The 21,818-nt window shown below is 46.0% G+C and overlaps 2 protein-coding genes across 4 annotated transcripts in view; one reads left to right on the top strand and one right to left on the bottom strand.

The window, feature by feature from the left end:
• The window catches only part of LAMB3 (laminin subunit beta 3), a 188,497-nt gene that overhangs the window by 110,952 nt on the left and 55,727 nt on the right, over positions 1 to 21,818 (top strand). The window lies entirely within an intron of this gene.
• Positions 5,559 to 6,523, bottom strand: G0S2 (G0/G1 switch 2). Its single transcript, XM_070384439.1, has 2 exons — positions 6,396 to 6,523; positions 5,559 to 6,249 (listed from the first exon to the last, which is right to left on the bottom strand). Exon 2 carries the CDS (start codon positions 6,214 to 6,216, stop codon positions 5,920 to 5,922), a length of 297 nt encoding a protein of 98 aa, XP_070240540.1. The 5' UTR covers positions 6,217 to 6,249; positions 6,396 to 6,523; the 3' UTR covers positions 5,559 to 5,919.

Raw genomic sequence — 21,818 nt, 5'->3', positions numbered from 1 at the left:
TTTGAATTACTCTGCTTTCTTAATGACTTATTATCTTCTCCCTTGCACACCTACTTGCTAGTTTTAGTTCTGCATTTTTCAAGCCATATAAAATAAGTGTATTTTATTGGACTTTGTTGGGCCGATATGGCAGCCCTTCACAGATTTGAAAGTGATTTTTATGTGACACTACTGTATTTCATTTTATCTACGTCCATTCAATTATTATGTATGTGATGGGGCTTCTAGACTTTTATCTGCCCAAATTACTCTGATCTAAGCAGGTTTTTCCCCTTCATGGATACCACCTTACCTGTCTCCTGAGAAACCTGTATGTGGAGTCAAGAAGCAACAGTTAGATCCAGACATGGAACAACTGACTGGTTCAAAGTTGGGAAAGGAGTATGATAAGACTGTATATTGTCACCCTGTTTATTTAATTTATATGCAGAGTTCATCATGTGAAATGCTGGGCTGGATTTCGGTTTCAAGCTGGAATTGAGATTGCTGGGAGAAATATCAACAACCTCGGATTTGCAAATAATAGCACCCTAATGGCAGAAAGTGAAGAGGAACTAAAGAGACTCTTGATGAGGGTGAAGGAGGAGAGTGAAAAAGCTGGTTTAAAATTCAACATTCAAAAAGCTAAGATCATGACATCTGGTCCCATTCCTTCATGGCAAATAGATGGGGAAGAAGTGGAAACAGTGACAGATTTTATTTTGGGGGCTCCAAAATCACTGCAGATGGTGACTGTATCCATGAAATTAAAAGATGCTTGCTTCTTGGAAGGAAAGCTATAACAAACTTAGCATATTAAAAAGCAAAAACAGCACTTTGCTGATGAAGGTCAGTATAGCTAAAGCTATGGTTTTTCCAGTAGTCATGTGCAGATGTGAGAATTGGACCATAAAGAAGGCTGAATGCCTAAAAATTGATGCTTTCAAATTGTGGTGCTGGAAAAGATTCTTGAGAGTCCCTTGGACTGTAAGGAGATTAAACCAGTCAATCCTAAGGGAAGTCAACCCCGAATACTCATTGGAAGGACTGATTCTGAAGCTGAAGCTCCAGTAATTTGGCTACCTGATGCGAAGAGCCAACTCATTGGAGGAGACCCTCATGCTGGGAAAGATTGAAGGCAAAAAGAGAAGAGGTGACAGAGAATGAGATGGTTTGATGGCATCACGGATTCAATGGGCATGAACTTGGGCAAACTCCGGGAGACTGTGAGGGACAGGAAGGCCTGGCGTACTGCAGTCCATGCGGTCGCAAAGAATCTGATATGACTTAGAGACTGAATAACAACAAGAACAAGGAGCCAAAAGACCTGTACTCATAAAACTATAAAATACCGATGAAAGAAATCAAAGATGACACAAACAGATGGAGAGATACACCATGTTCTTGGATGGGTAGAATCAGTGTTCTCAAAATGATTATACTACTCAAAGCAATCTACAGGTTCAATGCAGTCCTTATCAAATTGCCAATGGTGTTTTTCACAGACTTAGAATAAAAATTTTGACAATTTGTAAGAAAATACAAAATATCCCCAATAGCCAAAGAATCTTGAGAAAGAAAAATGGAGCTGGAGGCATGAGGCTCCCTAACTTCAGACTGTACTACAGATCGGTAGTAACCAAGGCAGAAATAGAGCTCAGTGGTATAGAATAGAATGCCCAGAGATAAACCCATGCACTTACGGTCACCTAATCCCTAACAAAGGAGGCAAGAACATACAATGGAGAAAAGACACTCTTCAATAAGTGGTGCTGGGAAAAGTGGACAACTAAATGTAGAAGAATGAAATTAGAATGCTCCTTAACACCATACACAAAAATACATTCAAAATGGTTTAAAGACTTAAATGTAAGGTTGGACACTATAAAACTCTTAGAGGAAAACATAGGCAGAATACTCTTTGACATAAATTGCAGGAAGATCTTTTTTGATCCACCTCCTAGAGTAATGACAATAAAAATGAAAATAAACAAATGGTACCTAGTTCAACTTAAAACCTTTTTCACAGCAAAGGAAACCACACACAAGATGAAAAGACAACCCTCAGAATGGGAGACAATATTTGCAAATGAAGAAACTTGCAAGGGTTTAGTTTCCAAAACAGACAAACAACTCATGGAGCCTATACCAAAAAAAAAAAAAAGCAATGAAAAAAACGAGCAGAAGACCTAAATAGACATTTCTCTAATGAAGGCATACAGATGGCCAAGAGGCACATGAAGAGATGCTCAGTATCACTAGTTATTAGAGAAATGCAAATCAAAACTACAATGAGGTAATATTTCACACTGGCCAGAAAGGCCATCATCAAAAGCTCTACAAACAATAAATGCTGGAGAGGATGTGGAGAAAAGGGACCGTTTCCACACTGTTGGTGAGAATGCAAATTGGTACAGCCACTATGGAGAACAGTATCGAGGCTCCTTAAAAAACTAAAAATAAAACTACCGTATGACTCAGCAGTCCCACTCCTGTGCTTATACCTGGAGAAAACCATAATTCCAAAAGATACATGTACCCCAATGTTCATTGCAGCACTATTTACAAGAACCAGGACGTGGAAGCAACCTAAATGTTCATTGACAGAGGAATGGGTAAAGAAAATGTGATACCTATATACGGTAGAATATTACTCAGCCATAAAAAGGAATGAAATTGTGCCATTTGCAGAGATGTGAATGGACCAAGAGACAGTCAAGCACAGTGAAGTAAGTCAGAAAGTGAGAAACAAATATTTTATGTTAATGCATGTATGTGGAATCTGGAATAATGTACAGTTAAACCTAATTGCAAAGCAGAAAGTAGAGACATAGATGTAGAGAACACACATATGGGCACCAAGAGGGGACAAGAGGGGTGAGATAAATGCAAAGATTGAAATTGACACATATACACTACTATGCTGGTGGCTCAGATGGTAAAGCGTCTGTCTACAATGCGGGAGACCTGGGTTCGATCCCTGGGTCGGGAAGATCCCCTGGAGAAGGAAATGGCAATCCACTCCAATACTCTTGCCTGGAAAATCCCATGGACAGAGGAGCCTGATAGGCTGCAGTCCATGGGGTCCCAAAGAGCCAGACACGACTGAGTGACTTCACTTTCACTTTCACTTTCATGCACAAAACAGATAGCTAGTGAGAACCTACTGAGTAGTACAAGGGATAAAAGGTCCACTCTGTTTGTAGGACATGTATTAACCTTAAAAGTACATTCCAGTGTATATATACATAAGGTGCAGACAAATAACGTTTGATTCCACTTACACGAAGTACCTAGAATAGCCAAATTCATAGAGTGAGAAAGTCCACTGAGAAGGGATGGGGAGTTCATGTTTAGTGGGGACAGTTTCAGTTTCGGAAGGTGAGAAATGTGAAAGATGGATGATGGTTGGGAGTTAGACAACAACGTGAATATGCTTCATGCTACTGAGCTCTACAATGAAATATGGTTAAGATAGCATGTTTTATATTATGTGACTTAAACCACGTGCACAAAAAAAAACTTTAAAAATGTGAAAGACACAAAGAAGACTTAGAGAGATGACCACCTCCACAAAACAACAGGGACTACAAAGTCCATTAGTGTGTGACCCACTATGAGACCCAGGCTGAATGAACTCAGAGGAATGACAAGGTCAGTGAGCACAGATAAGATTTTGGTGGCTTGGATTTAACTGTGTTGGGTAGTTTCTCCATGTACAGACATGAGGCATAACCTTCAAAGCTAAAAATACACAGGCATTTCCTGTATATTTAGGGACATATGTAAAATGTATGTAGTTTTATGTATAGGCAAACAAAAATCATAGGCATTGCCTTCTAAAACAAAATCCGGAATACGTGAGTACAGTGTGACAAGAAGTGCAATATTAGAAACTATCCCTCTCTTGGGGAACCTGAGGTTTGTGGTTGCAAAAGGTGTGGGCACTGTGGGTGGGCACAGGAAGAGGGATGTGAGCAAAGGTGGGAAAAGCCAGAAGGGACGAGGAGGGTCCTGGGGGCTCACGCAGGGCATCAGGTGGGAGGGCTGAGATGTGGGTAGATCATGGAGACGCTGGAAAACCTTGGACAGGAGTTTAGGCGCTGATGCCTTCGATGGAGGAGCAGCAGGATGAAGGAAGGGCGAAACCCTGGTCCTGCAGTGAGTGTTTTGAGGCGAATATATTAGAGACTGCGGGAGGCGGTTTGAGATATTGACAGCTGGACCAAGGAGCGGCTGCATCGGTGGAAGTAATAGAGTAAGAGAGGCGCTTGGGAAGGAAAACGGGAAGAATAAGATGGGGTGAACTTCTGAGACCTTTTCTGGACATTTAAGACGAGGTTATGTCTCCTTCAGAGAAGGCAATGGCACCCCACTCCAGTACTCTGGCCTGAAAAATCGCATGGACGGAGGACCCTGGTAGACCGTCCATGGGGTCGCAGAGAGTTGGACAGGACTGAGCGACTTCACTTTCACTTTTCACTTTCATGCACTGGAGAAGGAAATGGCAGCCCACTCCAGTGTTATACAGGGCCAAGTTTCCCATTTTGAAAACTGGGAGAACAGTGGTTCCACTGCTATTCTTTTGCTTTAAATCCATGTCTTTTCTCTTGGTTAATCTCACTGCTCTTTTGTTTGGAGTGATAGATTTCAGGCAGACATGCCACTTGGTGAGGGCCAGAAACACTGGGTAGGATGTGAGCTGGCAGAAATAAAGTGGAAGGGCATGTGTGTTGGGGGGGTGGGGGGAGCAGAAGAGGGTGGTAGTGGAGAGACAGTCTGGTCAGAGGCAATGGCAGGATCCTTGCTACATTTGGCAAAAGTCCACAGCCATGGATGGTGAGAGTGAAATGTCCGTACCTGGCAAGGGCAGGAGGAGAGTGGCTTCAGGCTCCTGCCCCTAGCTACTTCTTTAAAAGCCACTGTTAGTCACTTTTATGCTGATATGCTGAGCCCTACAGAGCCACGGAGACTAGTTATTAGCACAAAGGAACCTCTGTCCCTGGAGGAAGGGGACTCAAGCCTGTGATGACCAGTCTTTCCCCCTCTTAAATGAGAGCTTCCCACTGTGATTCAGTTTGTGAGGAGGAAGGCTAGGTGGAGCTAGACATTCAATGAAATGTTCTTGGGAGATTGCCTTCCCTCTTCTCCTGGCAGCTAGCTAGTTTTCCTCCTTGCCCCCCTCCCCCAAATACAGTTAGGAGGGAAGAGCTGTTAACAGGGCCCTCTGGTGCACAGGTGTGAGATGGCAAACAGGTTCTCTGCCCTAGAGTTAAACAGCATCTCTCTTTCACTTACTCTAGCTTGTTTATCTTCTGAGCTTGAAATGCGAAGTCTGGTGGGACTTAGAAAAGCTTCTGTCTTGCCATTCTTAACACAAAGCAAAAATAAATTCTCAACAGGCTTACAAGCCTGTAACATCAATATCAGAGTCGGGGAGCAGTGAAGCAAAAGTTGCCTGGTCTTCAGTGGACGCTCAGTCCACTGGCCTTAGGTAAGACCCAGCACGTCAGCCCTCCCTGGAGCCCATGCTAGGCAACTGTGCCCCCCTCCACCCCCTCAGGAATCAGATGCTGAGATATATACAAAACGTTTTTTTATTTCAAAACGCAGTCACTGTAATAATAATAATAACAACAACAATAATATAAAAAAGCGTTTCTCCTCCTTTCACCCTCGTGCAAAATGCCAGATGCACTCAGGTGGCTCGAAGGTACCTAGCTTTGGACGTGGCATGTTCCTGCAGTGCTGCACAGCAGCGAACTCAATCCCAAGTTCCTTTTGGTGGATCCGCGTGGTAGTTCAGTTCTAGAAGTCGGTGGCTTCTCAGAAGCAAGTTCAGACAGCACAGGACGCCCGCTCGAGCCTGCCCTTCCGGCTCTGGCTCACTCGCCCCTCTCCGGGGTCTCGCTTCCCTTCCCTCCGCCGGCCCCCGAGCTCCTAGGAGGCGTGCAGCCGGTTGGACAGGGCCCGGCAGCCCTGGACTGCGTCCAGCGGCTTGCCTTGCTCCCGCGGGGCCGACTCCCCGCGGGCGGCCCGCAGCTCGGCCAGGGTCGCCTCGCGCTCCCGCCGGCGGCCGGCGGCCGCGAAGGGGCCGCACACGGCCTCCATCAGGCCGAGCACGGCGCCGAAGAGCGCCAGCACGCCGCCCAGCACGTACATTCGCACCAGCTTCGCGCTGGGCTTCTGCGCCATCAGCTCCTTGGCCAGGGGAATCAGCTCCTGGACCGTCTCCATCTGGGCTGCGGGGCTCTCGGGGTGGGGGGTGACCTGCGGGAGCAGCGGATCGGGGCAGGGGGACCTTCAGCCTCCGGAGGCCGGCTGCAGCTCCCGGCTCTCTCGGGGGGAGGCCTGCAGGGAGTGGGGGGCGCACCGGGGACCCCACGTCCCGCCGCGCTCCTCCGCGCCGCGCTCACCTACAGGGGCGCCGTCCGAGCTGGGACGGCGGTCGCCGTGTGCGTGGGCCCCGCGCCTCTGCGTTCCGCTTCTCGCCTTCCTCCTAGCCTCGGGATGGGGACTCAGCGCCCCGGGGCCGCTTATATTTGTTTCTCCGAGCCCCGCCTCCTGGGCTCCCGGGACACCGGCCAGAGAGAGGAGGGGGAGGAAGGGGAGAGGCGGGGCAGGGACCTTGGGGTAGGGGCCACGAGCTGTGCACGCCGCCCCGGCAGTTGCTACCCCGGGATGCGGGGGGCGGGGGCCTGGGGCCGGGGGCGGGGAGGAGGGCCTGGAAGTACAAAGGTGAGGACCCGGAGCCCCGGGAGGAATCCGCGCCCATTCCCGACCTCTTTCTTAATGGTGTGGGTGGATCACAGCTTCCCTCATCCGGGGAGGTCTGGAAGGACCCCTGGTGAGAACACCTGAAAGTGAAGTCAAAGTCGCTCAGTCGTGTCCGACTCTTTGCGACCCCATCGACTGTACAGTCCAGGGAATTCTCCAGGCCAGAATACTGCAGTGGGTAGGCTTTCCCTTCTCCTGGGGATCTTCCCAACGCAGGGAGTGAACCCAGTTCTCCTGCATTGCAGGTGGATTCTTTACCAGCTGAGCCACAAGGGAAGCCGGGATTCTACTTAACTGAAAAATTAGTTTTCATAAAGAAAGTTTGTCATTTTCCCGCACGTATAGGGAATTGAGGTAGAAGGAAAGAAGAGGGATCCGGTTATGAAAACCGAAAGGGTCTCCAGGCTCTGCATAACGAACGAAGTTTGTGCTTATAGTTATATTTCTGTCTGGTCTAACCGGTTTAGTCATGGGTGCTTGCATTGCTAGGGTCACTTGATGGATAACTATTCATTGAGGCTGCCCTTTATGCACAGATGTATATGTGTGTGTGTGTGTGTGTGTGTGTGTGTGGTGTGATGTTTGTGTCCGTAGGGGTTTGTACTTCTGTGTATCAGGGAACTGCGATTAAATCCAAACTCCCCACTACCACTTAAGACGTGAAGTTGAGCACTGGGGCGAGGTGAGCATGGAAAGGTGGGCCTTGGGGAAAGTTTGCTGGCCTGAACTGCAAATATTTACTGCGTTCCTCAACAATTATTTGCCACTCCCCTGGACCTGGGGAGCAGCGCGACTGTACCAGCTCTATGTAGCATAGAAACAGTTTAGGAGCAGAAAGATGAGACTAGACCATTAAGGTAAGAAGCTAAAAAGTAGAGAATACCCTTGGAAGCATGAAGAAGGTAAGGTTGATTTTAACCAGGATTAAACTTCATCACCTTAGTGGCGTGGGGCGGGGGGGAGGGTGGGTGGGGCAGGGAGGGTTCCGGTTTAGCCTTGGTTATCCATAGATCAGAGTTAGTTAGCAAGTAGGGGAAAAGGAGAGACCCTGGGCCAAAGCCCTTCAAGCAGAGAAAAGGAGAGGGCAGGAAGAGGATGGGGAAATTGGACTGGCCAGACAATTGCAAAGGTCAGTGATGCAACCTTGCAATAGCTTGGCAATGTCAGTCAGGCTGAGCCCGAGGGGAGGGACCCGGAAAGGGCTGTTGCAGGGATTACCTATTGGGCTTGTTGGAAGTTTTAACAGTAATTTTTCTTGGGAGTCTGAGGCAATTTCCTGGACAAATGAGTTTAAAAAGACAACAGTAACACCTGCCCTTCACCCTGTAGTTCAGTTAGTAGGATTTGTGTGCAGCTTGGGCAAGGTTACCTAAAGAGCTTATTTGAAATTCTACATTTTAATCTGTACACAGCAGGCAAGGTGACCACGGGCCAAATGGGGATGATTCCTGGAGCTTGTGTCCCCTACTTATTATTCCTTTAACCTTGTCAGGCAGGAAGCTTCTGTAACCAGGGAGATGAATATCAGTCTTGGCATTTTCTTTGACTCTTTCATACAATTTTGGAGAAGTCTTTAATAACCAACAGAAGTGATCTGTGAGCTTTCCCAAGAACTATGTGAGTCTGAAGTACTGTGACTTCTGAATGAGCGTGCGCTGTCATCTTAACATGAGGACTTTCACGTGGTTTCTGCTCTGAGGGTGAGTCAGCCCCTTGGAGCTTTGGCCCCCAAACTCCAAAATGGACACTTCAGTGAGCATTTCCGGTATTTCTGTAACTCAAGAGACACAAGCCGCATGTCTCCCAAGGTCAGCAAGCTGTAATTTATCTGGGGTTCCCCTTTCTTGTGACTAACCCTGGCACATCACGTCACCTCAGATGAGTTCCCCTGTTTCCCTCTCTGATAACCTGGCTTTGACCCCGAAGGCCTTACCAGCTTGCTGGCCAGGGCTGGGCAGAGGACAGGAGCAAACAGCAAGGACTAGGGTGACTGGTGGATTTGCTGTTCCTGGTTTAGGTGGTAGCTAGGGCTGAGTGCAAGATGGTGGGAATAGAAGGTTGAGAAATCCAAGGTCACCAGTGCTAGGAATTTCTGACTCTGCTCCTCTGTCTGGGTGGGAAAGAGGCCAACCAGGGTAGGAAATTTGTATGCAGGTCAGGAAGCAACAGTTAGAACTGGATGTGGAACAACAGACTGGTTCCAAATAGGAAAAGGAGTACGTCAAGGCTGTATATTGTCACCCTGTTTATTTAACTTATATGCAGAGTACATCATGAGAAACGCTGGACTGGAAGAAACACAAACTGGAATCAAGATTGTCAGGAGAAATATCAATAATCTCAGATATGCAGATGACACCACCCTTATGGCAGAAAGTGAAGAGGAACTCAAAAGCCTCTTGATGAAAGTGAAAGTGGAGAGTGAAAAAGTTGGCTTAAAGCTCAACATTCAGAAAACGAAGATCATGGCATCTGGTCCCATCACTTCATGGGAAATAGATGGGGAAACAGTGGAAACAGTGTCAGACTTTATTTTTCTGGGCTCCAAAATCACTGCAGATGGTGACTGCAGCCATGAAATTAAAAGACGCTTACTCATGGAAGAAAAGTTATGACCAACCTAAATAGCATATTCAAAAGGAGAGACATTACTTTGCCAACAAAGGTCCGTCTAGTCAAGGCTATGGTTTTTCCTGTCGTCATGTATGGATGTGAGAGTTGGACTGTGAAGAAGGCTGAGCACCGAAGAATTGATGCTTTTGAACTGTGGTGTTGGAGAAGACTCTTGAGAGTCCCTTGGACTGCAAGGAGATCCAACCAGTCCATTCTGAAGGAGACCAGCCCTGGGTGTTCTTTGGAAGGAATGATGCTGAAGCTGAAACTCCAGTCCTTTGGCCACCTCATGTGAAGAGCTGACTCATTGGAAAAGACTCCGATGCTGGGAGGGATTGAGGGCAAGAGGAGAAGGGGACGACAGAGGATGAGATGGCTGGATGGCATCACTGACTTGATGGACATGAGTCTGAATGAACTCCGGGAGTTGGTGATGGACAGGGAGGCCTGGCGTGCTGCGGTTCATGGGGTCGCAAAGAGTCGGACACGACTGAGTGACTGATCTGATCTGGGAAACTAAGCATGTGATTTGACTGTGCTGATGTCCCTTGAAAAATGCAAAACCTTGTATTGAATCCTGCAGGTCAGACACAGAGTATTTAAGTCAAGGTCACAGTTGTAGCGCAACAAACCATCCCCATTTGCCTAGGGCTGAGGGATTTCGGTAAGATGCGGGACTTGCACTGCTGAAACCGCAACAGTTCCAGGCAATCCAGAGGCCCTTGCTGTTGTTCAGTCGTTAAGTCGTGTCCGACTCTTTGTGACCCCCATGGACTGGAGCATGCCAGGCTCCTCTGTCTTTCACTATTTCCCAGAGTTTATTCAAATTCTTGAGTTACTTTCATTTCATGTACCTTAATTTTAAACACCACTTTATCCTACCATTCCCTGACCAATGCCCTGCTTTATTTTCCTTCATAGTCCTTTATGCTTGGATTTATGTTGATGTAATTATGAATTTGCTTCTGTGTTTTCTTCTGCATTGTCTGAGGATAACCTTTATGATGACCAGAACTTTGTTTTATTCTTTACTGGCTCCCTTGGGCCCAGTATAATCCTTGGCACATAGCACGTCCTAAATAGGTAACTATGGGATTAATTGGAGAAGGCAATGGCAACCCACTCCAGTACTCTTGCCTGGCAAATTCCATGGATGGAGGAGCCTGGTAGGCTGCAGTCCCTGGGGTTAATGAGTGTCTTCCCTATTGGACTGGCAGGGGAAGAGACTATGGTTATTAAGTTTGCCTGCAGTCAGACTTTTAGTAGATACTCAAAGAAGCATTCAGGGTTTATTTGTGTATTTTTTTTTTTCTTTTGGGGCAGATTTTTTTTTCCCTTTGTTTGTTTTTAGTTCTCTGTTTTCTAATCCACCTCAAACACTACCACCAAATGAATCTTCCTAAAATTAAGTTTTTATTCTTAAGTGCCTCTTGAAAGCCTGGATGGTTTCTCATTGCCCACGTGATGAACTTTTGGATTCTGCATGTTCAGTTTATTTGGTCAATATTCTTGGTTCCAGGAACTCTACTGTCTGATCTTCCCTATTCACCCAACCTCATATCTCATTCTTCTTCAGCAAGTCGCCTTTGTTCCCCAGACGGGTTTTGCACAGCCCAAGAAACAATTCCTTCTTGTTGCTCATGGCTCACCTCTGCTGCCCCTCTTCTTCTTACCTGAAAAGCTCTCCTCTTTCTGCTCTGTCTTCCTCCTTCCAGGTTAGGTGCTCCAAGAGGCCCCTGCCGCCTGCCCTCTCCAATTCTGTGAATTCCAGCTGCCTTTGTGGCTGGCACTGCCCAGGTTGGCACTGCATTGTGTACTGGTTTGTAGAGCACTTGCCTTATGTCCTGGGGGCTTTCCCTGTGTCTACAGAAGGCCAGGCCTTTGTAACATTCACAGTCCTAACATCTAATAGGAGTCCAATCAATGCTAGTCGCATTGACCTGCAAGTCAGAGCAAGGATAATGGTTGCAAAATGGTCAGTAAAGACTCTTTGGGGAGGTTATTTTAGGGACAGTGTCTTGTCCTTGGCTCAGAGCCACGGGCTTGAAATTGCGCAAGACCTGGCAACTCGGCTGAGTCCCTTCCACTCTGACTCCCTCACCTTTCACTTCCATTTCCAACCGAGTGTCTGACATTGCAGTGATTGGCTCACTCTCAGGCACCCTTCCAACCTGCTCCCAGGACCCCAGGGCCTTGACAAATCAATACTGAGGAACAGACCGTTCATAGACATTTTGCTTTTGTCCCTCATGGCTTCTGGCCAAGCAGAGCCACTAGTTGCTGGAACCAGCAGCATGGGCTGGGAAGAGAAATGCCCTGCAGCCCACATAGCACACACCCAGTACTGTACTCTACAAGTTTTTTTTTTTTTTTACTTTATCATTTTTTGTTGGAGTATACTTTGCTTTGCAATGTTGTATTAGTTTCTGCTGTACAACAAAGTGAATCAGCTATGTGTATACATATATCCCTTCCCTCTGGAACCTCTCTCTCCCCACATAACCCCTATACTTTACAAGTTTGAATCCATGCAAGGAACTTCCTTCAATCGCAAGTACTAGCTGGACTTAGTATGGGGTTCTGGGGTCAATCAGACTTGGGTTCCTTCAAGTCTGACTCCTCTTTCCGGGGTCTGATCTTGGACAAGTGACTTAACTTCTCCAGTCTCCATTTGCTCATCTGTAAAAGGAGGGCGATGCTCACACTAGGGCCCTATGATGGGCTTGGCGGTCTGGTGCGAATGAAGCAGGTGATTCAGTCGTTATTTACTCTTCAGTTCTTTGCCTCCTGCTCCATGTCAGCAATTCTCTTGGTCCTGTATCCTGGCCCAGGACATTCGTGCTCCCTAGGTGGTAGTGGCGGCAATAAGGTCCAGGATCTTTGCTGATACTTTGCTGAAGTATCAGCCATATGTCTGATACTATGTCAAGTATAGCTATAAAAAAAAGCAGAGCACAAAATCCTCCTTGTCTTCAAGCAGCTTATCGTCAAGCAGAGGACCCCAGACATTAAATAAGTTATGACAGTCTACTAGGATGAGCACAGTCAGAACTGTATGCCAGGGAAACAAACAGAATGAGAAATGTATGGATCCGATTTAGGGAGATGGTCAAAGAAGGCCTGAGAGTGGGTGATGTCTGAGCCGTTAGGGTGTTAAAGCAGGGTCCAGCAGGGTCCAGCAGGGTCCACGGCCTGTTAGGAACGTGGCTGCACACCAGGAGGTGAGCGGCAGGTGAGTGAGCGAAGCTTCATCCAGCACCCATCACTTGCATTACCGCCTACCCCATGCCCTACCAGCCCCGCCCCCATACATGGAAAAATGGTCTCCCAGGAAACCGGCCCCTGGCGTCAGAAAGTTTGGGGACCGCTGTGTTAGAGGATACATAGTGTTCACCAGGTGATTCTGGGAGGGAAAGGAGGGGTTGAGGACTGGGGCTTCAGGATGAGAGAGGCCTGCACAGGAAAAAGGGAGGATGCATGAGAGACATCCCACGGTCCAAGAGGAGGTCCGCGAGATGGATGTTAGAGCATAAAGGCTGGGTTTGGGGACATGGCAGGAGAGGAGGAGGAAGTATTGGTAGGAAGCAGGAGGCCGACATCGAGCAGTTACATAAACGGTCACCGGCTTCTGCCATGCCTGGGAACGGTCGCACACTCCCTTCTTCTAGAGGCACATTCTCCTTGGCTTCCGTGGTATCAGATTCTCCTAGTTTTCCTGCCATCCTATTATGGACACTCTTTAGTTCTTTTCTCACTTTTGCTTTTCATCTAACCTCTCAATGTCAGCATTTCTCAGGACTTAGCCCTGGAGCCACTTTTCTTATCCTGCATGCTCTCTTTAGGTAATTTAGGGTGCTCCCAAGCCTTCTATTACTGCCTCTTTGTAGATGACATACAAATCTGAGCTCTAGACCTGTGTGTCTCCCTTCCTATTCTACATTTCCACCTGGACATCTTGCAGATATCAAGCTTACCATGTCTAAAGCTAAATTCAATATTTTTACTCCATAAACTTGCATAACTTTCTTTATTAATCTGCTGCTGCTGCTAAGTTGCTTCAGTCGTGTCCGACTCTGTGCGACCCCATAGACGGCAGCCCACCAGGCTCCCCCGTCCCTGGGATTCTCCAGGCAAGAACATTGGAGTGGGTTGCCATTTCCTTCTCCAATGCATAAAAGGGAAAAGTGGAAGTGAAGTCGCTCAGTCGTGTCCAACTCTCAGCGACCCCATGGACTGCAGCCTACCAGGCTCCTCCATCCACGGGATTTTCCAGGCAAGAGTACTGGAGTGGGGTGCCTTTGCCTTCTCTGTTCTTAATCTAGGCCTTACTATTTACTTAGCTGCTCAGGCCTAAGCCTGGGAACCATCCTTTGCTCCCCTCTCTCGGTCATCTCTCATATGCAAACGCTCAGCAAGACTTGTCATTCTACCCCTTAAATATCTCTTGATTTTATTTGCTTTGTATCCTCTTTGCCACCCTCCTAGTCAAGGCCCCCATCGTCTTAGCTGGACTACTACTGTGCTCCAAGTTTATCTGTCTGCTTTGGGTCTTGATCCATTCAATCCAATCCAGTCCAATCTAATCCAGTGTGATCTTAAAAAAAAATCAAACCATGTCACACTTTTCTTTAAAACCCTTCAGTGGACCCCACATTGCCCTTTGGGTAATGGCCCAGATTCTTGGAAGTTCACCCATGATCTTGTCCTTTGTTTTTTCCCAGTTTCATTATATATATAATTTCCCTCAAGCTTCGCTCTCTCGATGCCACCCACACCGTTATGTTCTTTCACAACTTCAGGTCCTTCCTCATGTTGTTCGTGTCCCTTAGAACACTTTCTTCATGTTTCTCGCTTGACCTTGTGAACTCTTACTCATCCTTCAGGTGTCACCATCCCCCCACCTCCTCGTGGAGGCATTCCCTACTGCGCAGATGAGGCTAGTTCCCTTTGCTGCACGTGCCCACACAGTCACCTCATTGTCCCTGTCATAATTATTGTCTGTGTCCATTGCAGGACTGTATGCTCTGTGAGGGTAGGAATTATCTCTGTTCTGCTCAGGACAGTGTTCTCAGACTAGCACAATGCATCACTCCTCAAGGTCTTTAGTCATAGCAACAGTTTTTCCAGTAGTCACGTATGGATGTGAGAGTCGGACCATAAAGAAAGCTGAGCGCTGAAGAACTGATGCTTTCGAACTGTGGTGCTGGAGAAGACTCTTGAGAGTCTCTTGGACTGCAAGGAGATCCAACCAGTCCATCCTAAAGGAGATCAGTCCTGAATATTCATTGGAAGGACTGATGCTGAAGCTGAAACTCCAATACTTTGGCCACCTGATGGGAAAAACTGACTCATTGGAAAAGACCCTGATGCTGGGAAAGACTGAAGGCGGGGGTAGAAGGGGATGACAGAGAATAAGATGGTTGGATGGTGTCACCGACTCAATGGACATGAGTTTGAGTAAATTCTGGGAGTTGGTGATGGACAGGGAAGCCTGGCGTGCTACAGTCCATGGGGTTGTAAAGAGTCAGACATGACCAAGCAATTGAACTGAACTGAACTGATCAGTTTGTCTTAGATTGAATGGGTTATCTTATAGGAAGTGGCAACCATTGATGAATTTTAGGCAGCAAAACAGTTCTGGCACATAATATTGAGCAGAGGTTTGTGTGCTTTACAATAGGTTATTGTTGGTTATTCGTTTTAAATATAGCAGTGTGTACATGATCTTCCCAAATCCCTAACTATCCCTGACAATTGTGTTTGTTTTCTAAGTCTGACACAGCCACTTTTAAGAAAGGGAGATTATCCAGATAGACCTAAACTAGCAGGTGAGCCCTTCAAAGGAATTGGGCTCTTCCTGAAGAAGAAATTCAAAGTGTGAAACTAATTCAAAGTGAGGGAAAATCTCCTTTGTTAACTTTGAAGATGAAGGAGGCAATGTGGCAAGGAATGTGGGTGAGAGTGGCTCCCAGCCAACAGCCAGAGAGAAAATGGGATGTGTGTCCTGCAACCATAAGGAACTGAATTATCCTGCAGGTACATCAGCTTGAAAGAAGACCCTGAGCTCTAGATGAGAATGTAGCCACCTGAATATTAGCCTTGGGAGTCTCCGAGCTGCTGTGCTCAGACTTCTGAGTTACGTAAGTGGGAGCTTATAATTGAATATTATTTTAAGCTACTAAGTCTGTGAATTTGCTGTGCAGCAATAGGGAGCTAATGCAAGGAGCATGCTAGGCGCTCCCGCTGGGACGACGGGAGAAAACCCAATGAAAACTTGATGAGGATTGTGGAAGATTCCCCAGGATAAGGAGAATCTGGCTTCGATTATATGGCCCACCATCATAAGCACTTTCTGAAGACATCTTGTACTTCCTTGCCTTTCTCTGTTTCTGTCATGTTTACCCAGAAAGATTTAACCATGGTTGGAGTCAGCTATCTGCTCTGTATCTATTTGCACCCAGTAAACTGGAGACGTTTGTCCAATTAGGGTGTTTATTTTCGATAAATTTGAGATCACAAATTGAAAATGAGCAGTTAGCTATAAGTTAATGTTTTCCTAGTCATTTTTCTTATTCTCTAAAAAGACTTTCCCAGACTTTCTCCCCTCTTCTCAAACAGGCTATTATCCTCTTCTTTCCTCAGGCCTCACACCCTGGAAGGAATGAATAGGAGGAATCAGAGAGGAGCTACTTCATTTTCCAACCACGAAATCTATCTGCGTCAACACATATGCTCTCCACCTTCTGTCACAGTACCAGGGAGGAGGCATCCTCAGTTCTTCCTATAGAGAGCTGCCCCTTCACTTCATCCTGGCTCACCTATTTAAGGTCTTGGGAATCTAGGAGTAACTTAGGTTGCTTTGGGCTGCAAGTGAGAATCTAATCCAAAACAGTTTAACAGTAAGAAAGCGCTTTAGTTTCACAAGACAGGGTTTCCAGGTTTAATTCAGAAGTGTGCATGCATGCATGCTAAATCGCTACAGTTGTGTCCGACTCTTTGTGACTCTATGGACCATAGCTCGATAGGCTCTTCTGTCCATAGGGATTCTCCAGGCTCTAGTACTGAGTGGCTTGCCATGCCCTCCTCCCGGGGATCTTCCCAACACAGGGATCGAACCTGCATCTCTTATCTCTCTTACATTGGCAGGCAGGTTCTTAACCACTAGTGCCACCCGGGAAGCCCTCAGTGGTGTAACATTATGAAAAAAACAAAACAAAACATGGTTCTTTCCCGTGTTCCATCTTCAGCATGGAGATTGCCACAGTCTGGCTCACAAGGTATTTTTAAGATAGCTTCCTCTGTTTTAGGCATCGTATTCACTATGACAACCCCTGGTGAAAGGACAGAGGCTCTTTGTTTTCTTTTATCACCAAAGAAACCTTTCCTAGAATCTTCCTAGAGACTTACTCTCATTGGCCAGAACTGAACTAAATGCCCATCCCTAAAACTGCATTAAATGATGATCTCCTGTATTGCAGGCGGATTCTTTACCAGCTGGGCCACACAAGGGAAGCCCAAGAATACTGCAGTGAGTGGCCTTATCCCTTCTCTAGTGGATCTTCCTGATCCCAGGAATCGAACCAGCGTCTCCTGCGTTGCAGGGGGATTCTTTACCAATTGAGCTATCAGGGAAACAAAAGCTACTTATGAAGGAAAGGATTACCGTCATGACCTTAGATTAGCGGTTCTCAAAGATTCTTCCTGGAGCAAGAACAGTGTTACCTGAGAACTCATGAAAAAAGTAGGTTTTTGTTGTTGCTGTTTTGGAGCCCTACTCCAAACCTACTGAATCAGAAACTCTGGATGCGGGAGTAGCTATTTGTGTTTTTAAAAGCCTTGTGGGTCATTCTGACCCATGCTAAAGCTTGAGACCCACTGGCTAAGGCTAATCTTTGAACTGGGGAAAGGACAACAGCCCTGGGGACTTGAAAAGCCCTGGGGATCTTTAAGCAAGTAGGAAGGAGGCTAGGGATTTTGGATAGGAAGTCAACTTCCTGCCAGAGCCTTCCTCTTATCTGAATAATCATTTTCTCCTTTATTATGGCATCCCATCAACATACAAACATACTCTAATATCTGTGTCTTAAAAAACCTAGTCCATGACCCCAAATCACTGTCCAGCTGCTACCAGCATTCTTTGCCCCTCTTCATAACTGGAACTGTTTACTAACAGTTGTCTACAATCACTGTATTTCTTCATCGACCATTCATTCTTTGACCCACTTCCAAATGGCTCCCATTAGCACCATCCCAACAAAATCTAATGGGAAGCTTACTAAATGAACTGAATTTTGTCCTTCAACAGATAGAACCATTTCTTCCTTCTAGAAACATTTTCTCTCTGCTTCAGGGTCACTGCGCTCTCTTGTTTTTATCATGCTGTGTTAGTTGCTTCTTCCTAGCTCTTCTTCGTTACATCTTTCTCCTCTATCAGCCAGTGGTTCTCAGTCTTGAATACCCATTAGAGTAACTGGATAGCTTCTAAAATTTCTGAAGACCAGATTGCATTCTAGGCCAATTAAATTAGAAATCCCTCCAAGTAGGACCCAGGCATTAGTAGTATTTAAAGCTGATTCCAGTGTTCAGTGAAAATTGAGGATCACTGCCCTTGAGATTGGGGTACCATAGGGTTCTATCACAACCTGCTTCTCCACCTGTATTATCTCCGTAGGTCTGGGGTTTTCAGCTCTGACTCTACTTTAGAATCATCCTGGCAGCTTTTAGAAATTACCATTGCCTGGAAGTTCCCCCAGGTGAACTGATTCCTAATTCCTGGGGTGATTCCAATGTGTAGCCAGAATTGTGAACCACTTCAAAGAGGATTTCCTGTAATTCCGTGGATTGAGGCGTGGTGCTTTCCTATAGGAATTTCTGTAGTGATGGAAATGTTCTAAATCTGCGCTGGATTTAAATGTTCTAAATCCAACATGGTAGCCACTAGCTTCATGTGGCTGTTGAGCACTTGAAATGTGGCTAAAGTGTCTGATGAACTGAATGTTTAATTTTATTCAATTTTAATTAACCTAAGTTTAAATTAAATAGCCTTGTAAGTGTGGCTAATGTCTACCATGTTGGATGGAACACTATATGCTGATTCTGAAATCTGAGCTCCAGGGTGACACATTAAGCTGTCTTGGTACCTCTTCTTGGGTATCGAATATAGTGTTTTTAACTTAATAAACACGTAAAAATGGAACTTTCTCATTTTCTTTTTCAAAATGTATTCCTCTCCTAGTCTTCCCAATCTTGGTAAAATTTTAACCACTTCCTTCCCAATTTTTAAAGTCCCAAACATGGAAACCAGCTTTTTGGTTTTGTTTTGTTCTTTTTAAATTTAAATTTATTTATTTTAATTAGAGGCTAATTACTTTACAATATTGTATTGGTTTCGCCATACATCAACATGAATCCACCACAGGTATACACGTGTTCCCTTCTTTGCCTCCTCTCTTTCAGCCAGTTTTCAGCAAGTCTTGTTTGTTTCCAAATATGTAATTTGGCTCTGTCTTTTCACCTCTAGCACCTGCCACCTGAGCTAAGCTGCCTTTATTGCTCACAAAGAGTAGTCAAAGCTAGAGTCATTGCATCCTTAATACATGCTTTCTAAGACTGTTGTATGTATTACCTCGTTAATCCTACAAACAACCCTACAAAGTGGGTAAACTATTGTCCCCACTTTTCAGATGGGTAAACTGAGGAACAGAAAGCTTAAGTAGTGTGCTTTGGATCACACAGCTAGTCAGAGGCAGAAATGGGATTCAAAACCAGATTGTCTGACTCGAGGGTCTGTATTTTCACCTTCACTTTTCTTTTTCTCTAATTGGTTACAAGGCCCCATGTCAGTGGTCTTAATCCTGGCTACAACTTGGAATCACCTGAGGAACTTTCAAAAATACCAACTTCACGACCCCCCAGCCCATGTGTGTTACTCAGTCGTGTCCGACTCTTTGTGACTCCACGGACTGTAGCCTGCCAGGTTCCTCTCTCCATGGGATTCTCCAGGCTAGAATACTGGAGTGGGTTGCTTCTCCAGGAGGTCTTCCTGACCCAAGGATCAAACTTGGATCTCCTGTATTACAACAGATTCTTTACCATCTGAAGCACCTGGGAAGCCCCCACCCCCTAGGCCTGGGGGCATCAGAAATTTAAAAAAAAAAAATAGGGAATTCTCCTAATTTAAACACATAACCCAGTGTTTAGAAACCACCCCCTGTCTGAGACATGCCCCTGTCCACATGTCCCACTGGTTTTAGCTCCCACCTCAGTCATACAGTTCTCTTCCCTTCTTCCTACCTCCAGAAGACGCCACACTCTTTCCAGCCACAGAAATTTTGGACTTCTCTTTCTTCTGCCTGAGACACACTTTTCTGTTATCCCCTAGGGCTGAGTAAGACTTCAGAGGTTCTAATCCCTGAAAATATTGAGGGCTCTAATCTGCCCTTGTAAATAAAAATAAAAACAGTATTAAACTTTAAAACATATGTAGGGGAGACAGAACTCTAATTCTGCCCGAGGTGCCTGTTGTTGTGTCTTTTAAAATATATTAGATTTAAAATTTTTCAAAATAAATGTTGTTGCCTCTACTTTGCCGGCACCTTAGATACGTGTTTAAAAAAAAAAAAAAGGAACTCCATCCCACAGCTAACTGGGTCTAGGTGGCTGTGTTTGTCTCAGTCCATTCATTCACTGGGGCCCACCAGTGCAGGGCTGGCACAAGCTTTGAGGGGGGCATTGAGTCCTGCCTTGCAAAGTCCACCCCTGTATCTCTCAGGCTTATCCCGAGGGTCACCTCCTTGGAGAGAATTCTCTTACCTATCCTTTCCAAAGTGATACTTCCAACACTCCGAGACTCCCATCTATCATATCACCCTGGTTTTTAAAAATTTTTAATACAAAGCACTAAAGCTTCAATTGTCGAAGTTTACTTCTTTATCGTGTGTCTCCTCCGGAAGGGAAGGGTCTATCTTGTTTGCTGGTTTTTTTTTTTTTTTTTGGCCTAGCCTAGTGCAATGCCCAGTATAAAATTCATGTTCAGTAATTATTTGTTTTTTTTTTAAATAACTGTACTTATTTATTATTTATTTTCGGCGTTTCTCTGGTTGTGACGCACAGCCTTCTCATTGTGGTGGCTTCTCTTGTTGCAGAGCCTGGGCTCTAAGGTGTGTGGGCTTCAGTAGTTGGGGCCCATGAGCTCAGTAGTGGCAACTCCCAGGCTCGGTAGTTGTGGCACACGGACTTAGTTGCTCTGAGGCACGTGGGATCTTCCCCAGCGAGGGATCGAACTCGTATTGCCTGCATTGGCAGGTGGATCCTTTCCCACTGAGCCACCAGAGAAGCCCCAGTAATTATTTCTGAAATGAAAGAATGAATGAATGCAGGCTGGTGTATGGGAAGTCGTAGTGAGTAGTTTCATCGCAAAGCTGATGGGTCATATTGGGTTCTTACCATGTAAATGGCTGTCTTCAGGGGGTGAGATGGGAGAAGTGAGTTCACAAAGAGAGGAGACTCCCGGCTGGTTAAAAGGAGGAAAGACCCTGGTACCAGCAACCCGGGGAAGACATAGAGCTAAGGAGAGAGGTGGCAGCGGGAACCGGCCGTAATGTTGGATGGATTCTGGAGACAGTGTAAGCTGAATGTTTCTTTTTAGGTTGTAATTTCCCTATGTCATCTTCATATTTTCAGTAAAACCTCTCAAACTCAGCAGCTGTGTCTTTTGTCTTTAGGAGAATGGAGAAAGGACCACACATTCTTGTTTGGGGCCAAAACAGGCTGGAGCGATCAGGGGCGGCATGAAGAAATTGTAAAAAGGAAGCTAAGTGTGCTTGAGAATAAGCAGCGACTAGAGAGAATTTGCATCATCTGTTAGCATCTCCCTAGAATTCTCAGAATTAGGGTTGTTTGCATAATAGAGGAAAGAGTGACTCGGATAGCGAAAGAAGATGAGATCCCTCTGGCTGCATGATTAATGAGTTGTTTGGCAATGATGTACTTAATGTCTGTGTCCCAAGAGACAGTAGTCGCCCTCTGGACAGGGATGCATCTGATTTATTTACTACGGGGTCCCTGGATGCCTGGCATTGGGTGGGTACTTAGTAAATGTTTATTTTGTGAATGAATGGCTCAATATGTCTTTGTGTTTCTTGGTCAAAAGTCAGAAGGGTTTGCTGAGACGTGAGGAGAAACTGGAAGAAAAGCTCAGAGTCTGAGGATGAGGACCAGGCAGAAGCTGTGGGCGGAGGGGGTGTCAGTGAGCAGGCTGCTGTGCCGGGAGGATTCAGACCCAAGCTCAGGCCCTGAGGATAACTGGTGAGGGGGACCGGGTCCTGTTAAGAGACCCAGGCAGAAAGGCCAGAAGAGCAGCTGTCAGGATACACAGAGGGATGTAAACGAGAGATGTCGCCCGCAATGCTCGTGCCAGCCCTGGGACACTGCTGGTCCCCAGTGAATGA

The sequence above is a fragment of the Bos mutus genome, chromosome 16 (genome assembly GCF_027580195.1).
Source record: "Bos mutus isolate GX-2022 chromosome 16, NWIPB_WYAK_1.1, whole genome shotgun sequence".
Taxonomy (NCBI): Eukaryota; Metazoa; Chordata; class Mammalia; order Artiodactyla; family Bovidae; genus Bos; species Bos mutus.
This window is presented reverse-complemented; position numbering and strand designations above follow the sequence as displayed.

What these genes read in the sequence shown, in the direction of transcription:
- G0S2 (XM_070384439.1), bottom strand. Translation starts at nt 6,216, where the DNA reads ATGGAGACGGTCCAGGAGCTGATTCCCCTGGCCAAGGAGCTGATGGCG.